Below are 16353 nucleotides of genomic sequence, written 5' to 3'. Positions count from 1 at the left end.
GGGCGTTTTGGGGTCCCCCCCCCCCCCCCCCCGTCTGGTGAGTGGATGTGCTCCTTCCACCTGGGGCTTGCTGGGAGGGTGCGGAGCTGAAGGCTGGCGGAGCAGTGGCAGCATGTGCCTGAAGTGACATTGGTGGCCTCCAGGTGCCTGGCAGCCCTCGGCCTGAGGAGGGGAGAGGTAATTCCAAACTGTATGATGGCGATGACAGTCGGAGTCCCCGCTGCCCAAGGCACGGCACCTAGCCAGTTATTTCTGCCGGCGTGCCCTGTGGAGGCTGAGTTGGGGGGATTCCCCCTTGCCATGGGAGTGGTGTCCGTGGTCCCAGAGAACTGCGGATGCTGGTGATGCTCCAACCTCTGCATGTACACGACAGCATCGGCACTGCCAGTTGGAGCCACGTGCCTGTTCCTGCGTGATCCCTGTTGGTTCTCATCCCATTCCAGGTCCTGCCTCTGATCTTGGGAAGAGGGAGGCTCTCCAGCATGGAGCCAGGCTCACAGGACTCATGAGTCCAAGCTGTGAGGGGCAGAGCAGGAGAGCCCAGTGTCTGCTCAGGAGTCCCCGCCTGCGTCCTGCTGAGCAAATGTTGCTCTTGCATTGAGGTGGTGGATGACGCCTGAGATGCTGCTGCCAGGAGGCTGCCGTTTTTGCTGTTAGGACTAACTGGGCCCTGGAGGAGGCAGCTCCCACTGTGAGTTTTGCTTTCTCCTTAGCTTAAACCTCGTCTGTGGGCTGCCTGTGTGGCAGGGCTGTGAGTCACAGCTGGAGGCTGCAGCAGGGAAGGAGGTGGGAAGGCTCCCTTGGCCAGTGCTGCGATCGGGGCGAGCCATGACAGTGCTGGCTTGCTCCCCTGCTCTCCAGCTACCACCCGAGGCCAGAGCAGCATCTCTGCCTTGGGCTTGGGCTGCTGCCCGTGGCAGGGCAAGGGCACTGGGGGGGGACCTTTTGTTTCTCCCCTTCCACTGCTCGTTGGCAGTCTCTTCTGCATCCTGCGTGATGCCCCAGGCCTTTGTGCTCCCCCTGGTAGCTGCCTGAGGCCAGGGCACAGGCAGGCAGGACAGACAGCAGCACCTCTGGGACAGGGGGACAGCCGTGTCCCCATCCTGGCTTGCCTCACTCTTAATGCCACGTGTGAACCACAGCTCCTCTAGTAAAGCCTGACCCCAGTTCATGGTGCACAGAAGCTGGTGGCTTGTGGGATTTGGCAACATGGAGCAGCGCTGTCCCTTCCCCTGCCTGGACAGTGTTGCGTCCTCCTGGGAAGTGCTGCAGGCGAGCTGAGCACTGCTCTTGGGATGCTGCTGCTCCCTGTGGTGATGGCCTCAGCTCAGCTCGGCCACGTGTGAGTCCTATATGGGAGCAGCCGGGCTCAGTGTCTGCAGGACTTGAGCTTGTGTGGCTGTGGGATGGAAAGCTCAGGAGCAGGGACCTGACTGTCAGCTGGTAGAGGCTGAGGCTGGAGGAGCCTATGGTAATCTCAGCCTCCTCAGGGGTACCCAGCCAGCCTGGCCCGGGGGAGAGCCCTGCTCCCCCAGCAAACACCAGCACTCAGGCCTTCACTGCGCTATCCTGCCTGGCTGCTGGCAAAGCTCAGCAGAGGAGCAGGGTGCCTCTGCCCGCGCCTGGCTGGGGTAGCAAGGAGTGATGGGGAGCGAGGTCAGGAGGATGCCTGGTGTGGGGCAGCTCCAGGGGCAGCTGCCTGACCCCCAGCAGTCTCTGTGATCTCTTTTTCTCTTACTGTGAGCTGCTCTTGCTGCTTTATCTCCTGTCCCTGAGCCATGGCCTCCCCCCAAAGCAGCACCAGCTGTGGTTGAGGAGCTGAGCCCTTCCTCCTCCATCCTGCGCTGGCATTCCTGCTGTCCTGACATGATAAATGGATGTTCTGGGTTTTTAATAGTTGGTATTATTGGAGTGCTTTTGCCTGGTGGTGCTGGCCAGGGAGGGCTGGGTCCGGTTACCGGGGGTTCCTCCTGCAACCCCCCCCTCTGGCTGCCTCCACCCCCAGAAGAAACCCCCAGCAGCTGTCCGCGCGCTCTTGGTGAGCAAGGCTTTCCTCACCTTAAAGGTTCAAGTTTTAAAGTAAATGGGGCTCTGCTGGGTGGGGGAAATGAAGCAGAAACCTGGCATAACCCTTGGGAAGCCATTGGCTTCAGGACCCTGCGTGGCTGTGCTGTACCCTTGCCCAGCTCCGCTCGTGGCCTCTGCAGCCCCTGGCATGGTGCAGCCCACCGTGCCCCTCTCCCCAGGGGTTTTCCATGCCTGGATTCAGCCCCGCACAGTCCCTGAGGCCGTGCCCTGGGATGCAGCACCCCAGCACTATGCACTGCACCTTCAGCAGGGGCCAGTGATGCCCACACACAGCCTGACCCCTCCAAAAGAAGCCCCCAGCTCCTTTGTTTCTCTCCCTGATCCCCAAAACATGTCATTTTGCAGGAAGTCGGGGTCTTTTAACTGGTTCCCAGAGGAGGTAAGTGACAGGTTCCCAGCTGCTGTCACTGTTCTTTGGGGGACCAGCAGTTGTGCCCAGAACCGGTGGTGCCATCGGGTGCCACAGTGTCCTCGTGGAGTGCAGCGTCCTTTGGAGATGCTCTCCCCAAGGGCTGGCACCAGTGGGCAGAGTCAGCTGCAGCTCAGCAGCATGGGGGGCTGGCATCATCACTGGCTGCTCCCGGCCACCATCCCTGTGGGGTGGCCACTAGCCACCTTGTATCACCCGTGCGCCCCTTGGAACCACTTGGCCCATGTCCAGCTCAGCCAGGCCACCCCCGTGGGATGTTTTTGGGGTGCTGCTGTGGCTGGTGCCAGCCCTCCCTGCGGTGCCATGCTGGCGCAGGAGGCAGCTGCGTCCCCCTCCCCTGCGCGGTGTCTGCGCGTCCCCGGCCCGCGGGGGACAGGGAAGAGTGGCGTGTCCTTTGAACGGGCTCCAGCAGTGACAGGTGCTGGGAAAGGCGAAGCGGGATGGCTCCTGCCGCTGTAAAGGATCCTCCTCTGCCTGCACTAATCCGGCTCCGTTACACCCGGGATAGAAGAGGCTGCTCCCTCCGGGCGCTGCCACAGTGCAGATGCTGCCCTCCTGACCGCCCTCTGTTCCAGGACCCAGGTAAAGGGGCTAGGGGGGGGTGGGGGTCCCCATGGGTGCCTGCTCAGGGCACGGCAGTGGGGGGTCCTGGCGAGAGCAGAGCCCCCAGCCCTGGGAGGAATGCCTCTGTCCCCATGGGCTCCCCATGCTGAGCTGCAGGATGTGGGACCGCTTGGCTGGGAACCAACTGCCTATAAGACTAGCAAGTGACTCCCCTGTTACAGGGATGGTTGCTGGTGGGTTTATTCTGGGGCTGGACTGTCCCAGCCTCTGGACGGTTGTGCAGGCTGCGCAGGGGGGTGTTTTGGGACAGGGTGAGGGGAGGTGGCCGGGCAGGGATGGGCAGCGGAGCCTGGGTCAGAGCAGGGATTTGGGGAACGGGTGCTGGGCTGCAGGGGATGGGATAGCAGCTTGTGCTGGCAGCCTGTGCAGGTACACTGGCGGATGCTGGGGCCGGGGGTCTGCGTGGCCCCTGAGCGGATGGGGCTCTGCCTGCGTGGCTGGACCCGCCTGTGCGGTTCGGGGTGGGCAGCGGTGGGGCTGTGCCAGGGATGCTCACCTCGCCTGATCCCTACCCCACCAGCCCGGGGCTGGAGCTGCCGTCTCCTGCCCCACCGTGGGGGGGGGACGTGGCCTTAAATTGGCACCCCAGCTGCGCCACACAGGCCTGTTTGCGCGCTGGAGGCCCCGTGGCAGTGACAGGTGCCGGCATCACGCCATCGATCAGTCACCGCTGAGCAGATACCGGGGCACAATGGGATGGTGCAAGGGACCGGTGGCCACGTGGGACCCCTGGCTCGGTGCCACCGGCCGGGTGGCAGGGGCACGGCTCCCGACTGGGTGACAGCAGCTCGCCCTTCTTCTGCAGGAGCTGCCCGCGTCCCACCGTGCCCCTTGGCAGGGTGTCGGGTCTGGGGAGCCCTTAGCTTCTGTTTTCTTTCCCGCAGGAGACTCGCCAGACCGGGAGCACCGCAGGGCACCCGCCTTCTGCCCGGAGAGTCCCCATGGAGCAGGGCGGTGGGGTGGGCAGCGTGCCTGGTGCTGGGAGGGCTGGTGGCATGGCCCCTCCTGAAGCAGAGGGCAACGCAGCCCCAGCAGCCCCTCAGGCTGCCCAGCCCCAAGGGGGGATGGTGCCGGCTGCCGCCGAGGCGCAGGACGGAAGGCAGGCAGAGCCTGGGAAGGAGAAGGCTGCAGGAGAGGCTGGAGGAGGGAAGGCAGAGCCGGTGGGGCAGGCGGCCCTGACTGTTCCAGAGCCCCAGGCTGGAGAGAAGGCAACGCCAGCAAAGGAGGCAGCTTCAGCTGCGCAGGACGATGGAGGGCAGGCAGCGGCCGTTGAGGAGAAGGTGCCGACTGCTGCCAAGGCCCAGGATGGAGGCAAGGATGGGAAGGAAAAAGCTCCAGCTGCAGGAGAGCTCAAAGGAGGGAAGCCCCCTGTGGAAGGGAAGGCTCCAGCTGTAGCAGAGGCTCAGGATGGAGGGAAGCACAAGCCCAGGAAGGAGCAAGCCCCTGGCGGGTTAGAGGCTGGGGTTGGTGGGAAAACAGAGCCCATGGAGAAGGCGGCTCCGGCTGCAGCGGAGGCTGAAGGAGGGAAGGCAAAACCCGCAAAGGAGACGGCCTTGGCTGCAGCAGCACAGGCTCAGAATGGACGCAAAGAAGAGCCTGCAAAGGATAAAACCATGGCTGCTGCAAAGGAAAAGCTCCCAGTGGCTCCAAAGGCTCAGGATGGAGAGAAGAAAGTTGCAAAGGCAGAGAAAACCCCAGCTGATAAAAAGCCTGCAAAGGAGAAGACTCCAGCTACTGTAAAAGCTCAGGTTGGAGAGGATAAAGTGGCAAAGGCAGAAAAAGCCCCAGCTGCAAAAAAAGCTCAAGATGGAGACAAAGAGGAGCCTGCGAAGGAGAAAGCTGCGGAGCCTGCGAAGGAGAAAGCTGCAGCTCCTGCAAAGCAGAAGGCCTCAGATGCTGCCAAGTCTCAGGATGGAGAGAAGGCAGCAGCAAAGGCAGAGAAAACCCCAGCTGCAAAAAAGGCTCAGGATGAAAGCAAAGAAAAGCCTGCGAAGGAGAAGGCTCCAGCTGCTGCAAAGGAGAAGGCTCCGGCTGCTGTAAAAGCTCAGGTTGGAGAGGATAAAGTGGCAAAGGCAGAAAAAGCCCCAGCTGCAGCAGAGGCTGGGGATGGAGGCAAGGAGCCCACAGAGGCAGCGGCCGTGGCTGCTGCGAAGGCTCAGGGTGAAGGGGAGAAAGCGGCAAAGGCGATGGATGAGCAGCAGCAACTGAGGGGCCCTGAGCCCCCGCGCCCAGTGCTGCTGCAGAGCCTGAGCTGCCCAGCCGCCTGCCAAAGGTACCTGCACCCTCCTGGGCTGGGGTCCCCTCCCCTCACTGCTCCCCGAGGAGCCTGGGGTCTCTCTGGGCAGAGGTGGGTGCCGGGCTCAGGGGGCTGCTGGCTGGGGTCTTCTCACCTCCTGCTCCTGCTTCCAGGGAGGAGCAGCCCTGGGCAGGGATGGCAGCGATGGAGATGATTCCAGAGGAGACCACAGCCGCGGAGCCGAGAGAGGGTCTGACGGAGCCTGGCCCTGCCCCGTCAGCCCCAGGGGACCAGAAGCCCCCAGAGCCCCCCGGCCCCGCAGGGAGCCCTGGCACCCCCCAGGAGAGGACATTGCCTGGTGCCACAGGGCAGCCCCCGGATCCCACCGGGGCCACGGAACAGCTTGGCCCTGGGGGGCAACTGTCCTCGACAGAAGCAGAGCCACCCCCCAGCCCCTACCTCACCCCCGATTTTGGGAAGGAAGACCCTTTTGAGATACTGGGTAAGGCGGTGAGGTGCTTGCCTTCTCCTCGCACCCCGGGACCCTCTGTGGGGCGGCAGCCCAGGGTCGCCCGTGGCTCTGCCCACTGCCTGCACTGCCCTCCCATGCTGCCGGCTCATGCTCTTGGCTTGTCACCTGCCCGGTGGCCTTCGAGCTCCTGTTTCACTATAAACAGGGCTAAATGTGTCAGGTCCCCTCCCCGGGCTGCTCCAGCCTGGCACAATCTCCGAGGCCGGGGCTGTCCGGGAGGAAGAGGAGCCCGGGGAGTGACAGCCACCGCCTGGCCGGTGGCGGGGGACAGCGTGTCCCCTCGTGTGTCTTGCACCGCTGTCCTTGCAGGGATGGCAGGGCTGGGGCTGGTCCCAGCTCGGGGGCGTGGGGCTCCCTGCGAGGGTGGCCCAGGACCGGGTGCGTGGGGTGCGTCCTGGGAGGGCGAGTGGGATGTGGTGGCCCAGAGAGGGTGACACGCAGCAGCGTGGCCTGGAGAGGGCGACCACGACACGCGGGATGGTGGGGAGCGGGCAGGCAGCAGGGTGGGTGCCACGCAGCAGGGTGATGCTGCGGGCAGTGGCGAGGGACCCGTCAGGGGATGCTGCGTCCCCGCGGTGCAGCTGGCAGCCGGCAGCCCCTGATTTGTAACCAGTCACGCGGTACCTGGCCGCATCCTGCACCCGCAAGGTTTGACTGGGCTGCGCTGCTGGGTGCCTGCCTGCACCTAGGTGCAATCCCAGCCTGGGGAGCAGCTCCCCTTCTCACCCCAACCCTCCCCTCTGGGCAGATGATGTCCCTCCGCCGCCGGCGCCCTTCACGCACCGTATCGTCACCCTGCGGTCCGGCGACATCAGCTCCCGGTTCAACCTCAGCTCCAAGGACATCCTGGGAGGGTAAGGAGGGGACCCAGGAGGGTCAAAGATGCCCAGCTTTCTTCTGGCACTGCCCCGAGCTGCCGTCCAGCCTTGGGTAATGGTCCTGGGTCAATGGGACTTCTCTGGCCATGATGGGTCAGTGCCTTGGGCAGGATGGGTGCAGAGGGGAGCGGTGGGCAGTACAGGGCAGCAATGTGGGGGTCCCCAGCAGCCTGGGTGGCTGATGGTGTTGGCGTCTCTCCCGCTCTCCTTCCCCAGGGGCAAGTTTGGCGAAGTCCACACGTGCACGGAGAAGCAGACAGGGCTCAAGCTGGCGGCCAAAGTGATCCGGAAACAGGGTGCCAAGGACAAGGTCTGACTGATGCTGGGGCGGGGGGGCTCCTCCTGGCCACAGTGCCACCAGCAAGTGGCATGGCCAAGGTGGTGGGTGGCAGTGTCATGCCCAGTGTGTCCCTGGTGCTCTGACACAGCCTGTCCCCATGCTGGTGGCTTGGTCAGGGCTGACACCCTGCACTGCCACGGGGCTTATTCTGCAGGAGATGGTGCTGCTGGAGATTGATGTGATGAACCAGCTGAACCACCGCAACCTCATCCAGCTCTATGATGCCATCGAGACGCCCCGGGAGATCATCCTCTTCATGGAGTTGTGAGTGTCGGGGCAGTGCCGCGTGGGGCCTGATGCCTGGGTGAGGGGCAGTGTTGCAGAGGATGCTCCAGACATGGAGCAGATGTGCCAGCCCCCTCCCCAAGGAGAAGCAGTTGGCCCCATGGAATGTCCCTCACCTCGCCTATTCCCTTTTGGGTACCTCCTCGTCTTGCACTGGCCTCGGAGGCAGTCTTGAGCTCTGCCTGGCTGAGACAGCATCTCTGTCCATCACGGCTGTGTTGAGATGACCCAAGTCCTTCCCACACAGCTCCTTTTCCCGCTGCTCGCTTGCTCCAGGGAGGCTGGGGCCGTGCTGGGGCAGTTCTGCTCTACAAACCCTAAGGGAGGTGGGGTGTCCTGGGGTGACCTGCCACCCCCATGCCTGCCTTGGGGAGGTGTGTTGAATCCCAGCATGCATCCATCCCACTGTGGTTCCGCTCAGCTTCTACACCAGCATCTCCATGGTGGGGCTGGGCCAGGGTCCCCAGGGTGGGCAGGGGGCTCTGCAGGAGGACGGCTTGAGGCAGGGAGCCCCAGGTGACCCTGCGGTCCGTCCCTACGCAGCGTGGAGGGCGGCGAGCTCTTTGAGCGGATCATCGATGATGACTACCACCTGACGGAGGTGGACTGCATGGTGTTCGTCCGGCAGATCTGTGAGGGCATCCGCTTCATGCACCACATGCGCGTCCTCCACCTCGACCTCAAGGTGCGGGGCCGGGGGTGATGGCAGGGGCTGGCCGCTGCTTGTGGGGATGGGGGACGCCAGGGTGCGGGGGGGCAGTGGGTGTTTGCAGGCACCGAAGTGGGGAGCGCTGTGTGTTGGCCCTGAGCCCTGCCGTGCCCGTGAGGGCAGTGTGTCCCCGACGCTGGCCAGCCATGGGAGGGATGCCTGCGAGTCAGTACTCTGGTGCAGGTCAGCCGCAGGACCCATGGGCTGCCAGACCCACACGCTGGGGATGTCCCCTCTCGGCAGTGGGACAATGGTCTCCCTGTCCCCACAGCCCGAGAACATCCTCTGTGTTGCTGCCACCGGGCATATGGTGAAGATCATCGACTTTGGGCTGGCTCGAAGGTGCCGTCTTCCCCCCCCTTGGCTCCATCCCTTCTCCCTGTCTCCCTCCCACCCTTTGGCCCCATGAGCCCTCGAGGTGCTGGGACACCTGGGACCTGCTCTGGGCCCTGGCTCTGGCCACGGCTGCCAGCCCCGGCTCTCCATGGCTGGCATGGGAGGGCTGGGGAGAGCAGTGCCTGCCGGGAGGGGGGCAGGGGTTTGGGGGAGCAGCCTGTCCCCCTCCTGCTGACTCACCTGCCCCGGCCGCAGGTACAACCCCCAGGAGAAGCTGAAGGTGAACTTTGGCACCCCCGAATTCCTCTCCCCCGAGGTGGTCAACTATGAGCAGGTCTCCTACTCCACGGACATGTGGAGCATGGGCGTCATCACCTACATGCTGTACGTCAGGGCTGGGGGGGGGGGGCTGCCAGCACCACGCCAGGACAGAGCTGCCCTGGGCATGGAGTCGTCCCCAAGCTGTACATGTGCCCCAGGCACCCGGCTGTTTTGTGGGCTGGTGGAGGGTGCTGGATGGGGAGATGGGCAGGTGGGGCTGGGGGACACCGAGCTGGGCTGGGGAGGGTCTGTGCCCACATCTGCAGGCACGGAAAGGCTCAGCCCAGCTGCAGGCAGGAGCATGACATGGTGCCAGCAGCCACACACCACCTCTCATATCGGGGCCACCCTGCCTCGCTCCCTGGGACAGCCCTGGCCAGATTGGCTCCGTTCTGGGGGGTTTGGGAGGTGCCACAGCCTGAGGGCACCTGGCTCCTCACCCCACTGTGCCCCCAGGCTCAGTGGCCTCTCCCCCTTCTTGGGTGACAATGACACCGAGACACTCAACAACGTCCTGGCTGCCAACTGGTACTTCGATGAGGAGACCTTCGAGAGCGTCTCCGATGAGGCCAAGGACTTCGTCTCAAACCTCATCATCAAGGAGAAGAGGTGCGAGGCTGGCAGCAGCCATGGGGGTCTGGGTGTGTGGGCATCCCCAGAGCTGCCTGCCCAGCACCTGGGTACAATGCGCTGGCCCTCTGCACCGGGACCAGCAGCATCCCCTGATGTCCTGTACCAAATGAGCCTGACGGGGCCCTGCCCTGTCCGCTGGCTGTCGCCAGCAGAGCCCCATGTCCCTCCAGGGTCACCCGCCCCAAGCAGGGCATGCTGGACCACTCGGGGTCCTGCCCAGCCCCACTGGTCCCTGGGCACATCCCTCCGGCTGGTTCCTCCCTGCAAGTTTCTGGGGTTTTGGGGCTCCTGGGTGGCTGGAGAAGGTGGTGGTTGGGGGAGAGGGGCTTGAGCAGGGGTGACCCAGGCTCCTCTCACCTCCAGCGGCCGGATGAGCGCCGGCCAGTGCCTGCAGCATCCCTGGCTCAACAACCTGGCAGAAAAGGCCAAGCGCTGCAACCGCCGGCTCAAGTCCCAGGTGCTGCTCAAGAAATACGTCATGCGGCGGCGCTGGAAGGTGCGGGGTGCCAGCACCGGGAAGAGGGTCAATGCTGTCTGGGGGAGCTGGTGGGGGGGGGCTGCCAGTCTCTGCCTGTTTTGGTGGATGGCATCTGGGACATGGAGGATGGCTTTGTCTCACCGTGCTGCTGGCAGCTGGGGCACAAGGGTTGGCAACCCCTGAGCCTGCAAGAGGGGCTCCCCAGCAGCAGGGTCTTTGCATGGGTACCCCCAAGCTGGGGTCCCCCTCAAGCATAGGTCCCGTCGTGGTGGTCTCCCTTGAGCTGATCCTAAGAGCACCTTTTAGGGGCAGGAGTGGTGTCAGGACAGAATGTAGGGAATGATCCCCAGCATCAGCCCTGTGCCTCCCCCTGCCTCGCGCTCCCCTCCCACACAGCCCAGCTGAACGGGTGCCGGGGCAGCTGCCCACTCCCCAGCCCGGCTCCTCACCAGCGGGGTCTGGCTCAGCCTCTGGAGCCGCAGCCCTCACGGTACGATGAGCATCTCTCCTATTCCCCCTTTATAGAAAAACTTCATCGGGGTGTGTGCAGCCAACCGCTTCAAGAAGATCACCAGCTCGGGGTCGCTGACAGCACTGGGCGTCTGAGCAGGGGCTCCCGGTGGGAGCCCGAGCCTCGTGTGAGCCGAGGCCAGAGAGGAACTGCTTGAGAGTCCCACGTCAGTCTTGCTTCTGGACGGCAGCAGGACCTCGCTGGGCTCCTCGCTTCACACCTTGGGGGCCAGAGGCTGGAGCCACGCAGCCCCCTCCCTGCCCGTGCTGCTGTCAGATGGCTGCTCTGGACCCCGCTGTGGCACGCCGCTGCACCCCTGCTCTGTGCCCCCCGCCACCACGGGTGCTGCTCTGCTGCGTCCCTTGGGGCTGCGCCCTGCCTTGGCACCCAGTGGCTGTGGGACTGCTCAGGGGGGCCGGGACCCCACTGGGCTCTGCACCCGCACCCGCCCCTGCGGAGTCACTCTGCCAAGCTTATCTCACCCTGTGCCGTGTTTCTGTGCTGGGGACCTGCTGCTGGGGATGCCGGCAGCACCCTCCTGGGCTCCAGCCCTCCCTGTTCCCATTGAGCCAATGTTCCCATGTGGATTTCCTCAGACTGCGAGGCCGCTCCTGAGTGCTGGTTTCCAATCTCATCCCTGGCCCAGCTGTGCGATGCGTGACCTGCAGCATCTCTGCTCCGCTCCTCCTTCCTTCTCATGGCCTTGGAGGAGAAATTCCGGCCCGGTGCGAGCGCCGCTGCCTGGGCCGCCCTGCGCGCTTGCCGCTACCTTGGACCCAAGACTTGCGCGCTCTGCCTGTAAATGCTGCAACCCTGCCCTGCCTTCGCTGTCGCTGGACCCTGAGCTGCCCGACCTCCCTTCCCAGCGCTGTGGCTTGGCGCGGGGATGCCGGAGGGCAGGCGTGGACCCTCACCCTGGCGCTTTGGCACCGGAGCAGGGGCCGAAGCGCCGCCTCCCTGGCCGGCTGGGCGTGCGGGAGCGGAGCTGGCCCCAAGCTGCTGCTCGCACAGGAAGGGAGGAAGCGGCGAGCACGCTTCCAGCAGTGTCCCCAGCTGGGAGCCAGCGAGGGAAGAAGGAGGCTTTGTGTTCCTCCTGCCCTCCCTGCCCTTCGGCTCTGCCAGCGGGGGAAAAACACAACCTCTGCTTCACCCGTCCCCGCCAGATCAAGATGAGCGAGGCGTCCTAATGCAGAGCAGCTGGACCGCGCTCCCCCGCTCCCGCGAGCATCGCTCCAGCCCCGACCACCAACACACAGGAACTGCTGGTCGGTGGCTGCGGCCGCCAGCTCCCCCCGCCACACGCGGGGGCTCCCCGGGACCGGCCGGACCATGGGAGGCGGGTGCTGCCCCCGCTTCTCTGCCTCGCCCCGACCCCCTTCCCCGCTGCCTGCGCCCCTCAGGGGTCCCCGATGCTGCCGGAGGATGGGCAGCCCCTGGGCTTTGCAGCTTCCAGCCTTGCCCGCTGCAGGAGGGGATGGGGGGCTGGTGGGGGGTCCCGGGCTCCCCCTGCTCTCCAGCTTTGGCTTTCGCTGTGGCCGAGCCCCCCCGAGCCAGGGCTGTGTGCTTGCTCTGGGGCCGTCTGTACCCTCTGCGCCTGCTGGAAAAACCCTGGGGAGAGATGGGGGCAGGCACCGGCCCCCCAGCCCCACTGGCTGCAGCAGGTGAAGGGGCTTCAGGTTTGTCCCCACCAGGCAGGGGCCATGGCTCACAGCGCCCAGCCTAATGTCCGAGTCCTGCCTGGCTCTCGCCTTCTTGTAAATAAATGTACAGGTCTGCCCGCAGCCTGCGCCTGGCCTGCTCCCCCCGGCCCCCTCCCTCGGCCGCTGTTCCCGCCTGTGTGCGCCATGCAGCCGCAGTCTGAGGGCTGCAGATAAGCGAGGAGGGGATGGGAAGCAGCGTCTCATCCTCAGGGTAGAGGGGACAGAGAGGGGCCCTGGCTGTGCCGGGGATGGGGACCGCCTGGTGCATCCCAGGTAGGGCTCCGGAGCCCACAGTGCCAAGGGGTTCTGGTCTCTGCACCCTGTGGCCGTGCAGCAGCAACCGGCTCTGAGCACCCCAGGATGCTGGGGGAAAGGAGGAAGGGATGGAGGGATGGATGGATGGTCACAGACTGTCCTCACGGCTTCAGCATCTGCCCGAGTGGGGTGGGATGCCCAGACAAGGGCTGGTGGGTGGTTGGTGCCCCTCTGCCCAGTGGGGCTGCAGCTGGCCCCGAAGCGGTTAAGGCTGCCCGGGCTGGACGCCGGCTCCCGCCGCGGGCGTCCCTCCCAGCCGCTTCCTGCCGGCAGCCTTTGACCAGTTCCTGTCAGTGACCACCCTGCGGGCCTGGAAGCCAGCGCAGCCCCATCTGGTTTGAGTTACGCTCCGTGGCGGTGACGTCTCCTTCCTGTCTGGCCCCAGGAGCCGCGCGTTGCCCTGGCCCCGGCGGGCCACGGGGGGCTGCAGGGCCCCGCCATGGGGTGGCCCACAGGGCTCCCGGCCGGACCGTTGCTCCCGGACTCTCCTCCAGAGAGCCGCTCCAGAGGGTCGGTTCCTGGACGCGGCCCCGCGTGCGCACAGCTGCGGCATGGGGACGTGCGGGCATCGGCATGTCCTGGTGCCCCAAGCCCAGGATGGGGGACCCCCACCCCACAGCCCAGTTTGGCTTCTCCAGCCCCCTCCTCTCCTGCCCTGGGACCCCACGGGGACACCCATGGCACCTCCATCAGGACCAGCACCGGTGGGAGCAGCTGTGGCCCCATCCTGCGCTCCCGGCCGAGGGGCAGAACAGGGCTCGGGAGCCCCCCAAGCCCTGGGGAGGGGATCGGTCCTGCCGGGGCCGGTGACAGGACTGGTCCTGGTCCAGCACAGGCCATGGCAGCCAGCACCATCCCTCCTGAAGGGGATCCTCGTCAGCCCCACGGACGCACGGCACGGTCTGGGCTGGGTGCATGTGTGTCTACAGCATCCGTCCCTGGAGCACTTACGCAGAGCAGCACCCTTTCCCCATCCTTACCTGCACCCCATCCCTGTGGCGCCCATCCTGCCTGCACAAACAAGGGCAGGAAGGGGAGTGGGCAGACCTCCTGCACCGGCACCCGGCAGCACCGCCGGCAGCGGCAGCAGGTTTGCCCCGTGACCGGGTGCAGCCCAGTTCCTGGCCATGGCACGGCCCATGCCGGGCGCGGGTGAGCGGGCTGGGGGCCAGGCCACCCACCGCGAGCTGGGAGCGAGCCGGGGAGGAGGCAGGGCAGGGAAAGCAGCGGGCCCACGGCCGGGAGCGGGGGCGGGCACGGAGAAGGGGAGAACACTGGGAGAGTGGATGGCCGTGGTCTGCATGCCCGGGGAGGCGCAGGCAGCCGGGCTTTGCGGGAGGGGGGTCCCCATCCCCGGGGGGCTGCAGCTTGGATGGTGGGCAACGGCACGCGCCACGCGATGACGTGCCGCTCCCAGCACGGGGACGCCAGCCCGGGACACCGCGTGGGGGCCGGGGCCATGCATTCCCAGGCGGTGGCGGCAAGAGCCGGGGTGGGCGATGGGCCCGGCCACGCTGCGTGGGAACCAGACGGCCCCTGGGCACGGCTGCGGCGCTCGCTTCCTCCTGCGCCCCCGGGGACCGTGCGAAGGAGGGGGCTGAGGTCAGCCGCGCTCGCCGCCGGCCGCTCCGGAGACGCCAGCATGATGTAGACGCTCAAATATTGTTTTCCACTGGGGAGGGGAAAAAAAAAAAAACACCCAGGGAGAAAAAAGAGGCCCAGGGCTGAGCGGCCATCCCTGATGACGAAGGGCAGTTCCCCCGCTGCCCTGCCCCGGACTGGGACACAGCCATGGCCCAGCAGCAGCCATCTGGGGGCTCATAATGGGGCTGACGTGGCCACGTTGCTCTCTGTCCCCGAGTGACGCCAGCTCTGCCTCTCGGTGCCAGCACGGCCCCTGCAGAGACCCCGGGACTGGCCGAGCTGGGGTCCCGCTGGTCTTGGGGGCTGGGGGGCTCTGCCACAAACCTGCTCCCCAACAGCGGTTTGGAGACCCCCCACCAGCCTGGCATCTTCCCACTGTGCCCACCCTGGGGCTAGCTGTGCTGTGGGGTCCGGGCATTACTGCTCCTGGGGTCCCCCCTGTCCCAGCCCGGGGTGGGCAGGTTGGGGACATGGGCACAGGCACAGCCCCCTGCTTTGCCAGCATCACTCTGGCCCCGCTCCAGCACTGCAGGCATGCTGGCCTGGCTGTCCCAGCGTGCCTGGGAAGGGGCTGGCGGCCAGGCCCCAGCCTGGGGCTGTGTGGGGACCCCCGCCTGCTCCGGTGTCCCCCAGCCCAGCCGGCCGGGGCAAGCCCCCCATGCCCAGCCCCGTGCCAGCAGCGGTGACTCAGCCGGTGCCTCCTTACGGGCAGCCGCCCGGCGTGATTCAGTTCGGAGGAATCTGCTTTCCTAGACCGTTCCCATCACAGCCGCAGCCCCTGGCACAGCCCGGCTCCGAGGGGTGCCCTGGCTTCAGGGTGTCTGCAGAGCCCTGGTGGGAGCCCGGCCAGGCATTGGCACAGCCCTGAGCAGGGACAGAGAGGGGAGGGAGCCCTGTCCCCCCCAAAGCCGAGCACCCACACACTCTGCCACCTCCCCCCCGACGTCTCCCTGGGGCCACGCGTGTGCGTGAGCGGGGCCACGCGTTGAGGCTGGCGCTGGTTGTGCCATGTGTGGCACCCGGGGCGAAGCCAGGCATTTTGAGCGGTCCCAGGCGCAGGGAGGCAGCAGCAGGGCTCCGCGGGGGCTTGCTCCTGCCGCAGCACATCCCCCTGCCCTTCATGGACAAGATTCCTTCCTGCTGCCCCGGGATGGGGCTTTGGGGCTCCTGGCCCCGCGTTGCAGCAGGATCTTGTCCCCAGCATCTCCCAGGGACGCAGGACCTGGACGCGGGTGCCCTGACCCTGGCCATGTCCCGTCCCCCCGTAACCTCACCGTTCAGCCGGTGATCACCGATGGAGGGGCCGACGGGGATGGGGGCTGCGCCGGGTGGCCTCGGGGACGCATGTCCCCCAGCCAGCACCGGGGCTGGGGCAGAGGGCCCCCAGCTCACCCCTGCCCACCCCGAGCAGGGCGCAGAGACCACAGAGGCAGCGTTGGGGAACGTGCTTTATTCGGTGCCGGGGCCGGGGGCGTCCCGGGGTGGACCAGTCCCTCACTCGAAGAAGAACATGCCGGGTGTCCGGTAGAGGCAAGGGGGCAGCCCCAGGGGGTAGCCGTTGCCCCCCTGCAGTGGGATCGTGCCCCCCGGCCCCCACGGCTCCTTCTGCTCGCCTGCCCGCGGCCCCGCGGCCCCGAAGGGTGGCTGGCGAGGGGTGGCGGGGGCCGGGGGGGCCGCGGCCAGGAGATGCTCCAGCGCCGTGCCGCACGGCCGCTCCTTCACGCAGAAGCTCAGCGCCTGCACCCGGCACTGGTAGCTGCCGCCCAGCGCCTCGGGCCCCGACCGGCTGAAGGAGCCAAAAACGGGCAGGGGGGGCTGCGCGTAGCCCTCCCCTTCTAGGAAGCAGGATGGGGGGGGCTTGCCCGTGCCCAGGAGGGTACCGGGGAACGTGGGGGGCACCTGCCCAAAGGGCTGGCCTGGCCCCAGCCCGGGGGCGGCCGGCTCCTCGCCTTCCAGCTGCCCCGGGGGGCTGCCTGGGGGGGCCGGGGAGTCCTGCGGGGGGTCCCTGGGCTGGGCGGGCAGCAGGGTGGGCAGCAGGGCAGGGTGCGGTGCCGGGCGCTCACCGGGCAGCGGGTACTGACCTGGCCGGGGCAGTTGCAGCGCCGCCGGGAGCCCCCCGAAGACAGTCTCCTTGGGCGGGCGGCTCTCCGGCGGGGCGAAGAACGGCCCCTTGGGCTGCGGCGCGTCCGGCAGGTACAGGCACGGCTGCCTGGCCTTGGGCAGTTGCCGCCGGGCGCAGGGTTCGGCGCACCCCGGTGCCCCGGCACCTTCGGGCAGCGCGGTGGGGCTCGGC

At 66.5% G+C, this 16353-nt stretch overlaps 2 protein-coding genes across 2 annotated transcripts in view; one reads left to right on the top strand and one right to left on the bottom strand.

The window, feature by feature from the left end:
• Positions 1-3523: 3523 nt before the first annotated feature.
• On the top strand, positions 3524-10496 carry MYLK2 (myosin light chain kinase 2). Its single transcript, XM_010569745.1, has 15 exons — positions 3524-3596; positions 4027-4101; positions 4331-4878; positions 5047-5178; positions 5215-5414; positions 5552-5880; positions 6659-6764; positions 7005-7098; positions 7283-7392; positions 7957-8098; positions 8394-8464; positions 8714-8842; positions 9236-9388; positions 9776-9908; positions 10416-10496. The coding sequence occupies exons 1-15, from the start codon at positions 3524-3526 to the stop codon at positions 10494-10496; spliced, it is 2376 nt and encodes a 791-aa protein (XP_010568047.1).
• Positions 10497-15554: 5058 nt separating this feature from the next.
• The window catches only part of FOXS1 (forkhead box S1), a 1327-nt gene continuing 528 nt past the window's right edge, over positions 15555-16353 (bottom strand). Inside the window, 1 exon segment of the mRNA XM_010569400.1 lies at positions 15555-16353. This exon segment is cut by the window's right edge and continues 9 nt beyond it. Within this exon segment, the coding sequence (XP_010567702.1) occupies positions 15555-16353 (799 nt within the window).

This window comes from Haliaeetus leucocephalus, unplaced genomic scaffold (genome assembly GCF_000737465.1).
Source record: "Haliaeetus leucocephalus isolate CR32 unplaced genomic scaffold, Haliaeetus_leucocephalus-4.0 Scaffold273, whole genome shotgun sequence".
Lineage (NCBI taxonomy): Eukaryota > Metazoa > Chordata > Aves > Accipitriformes > Accipitridae > Haliaeetus > Haliaeetus leucocephalus.
Note: the sequence above shows the minus strand (reverse complement) of the source record. Positions and strands in the feature narration are given on the sequence as shown.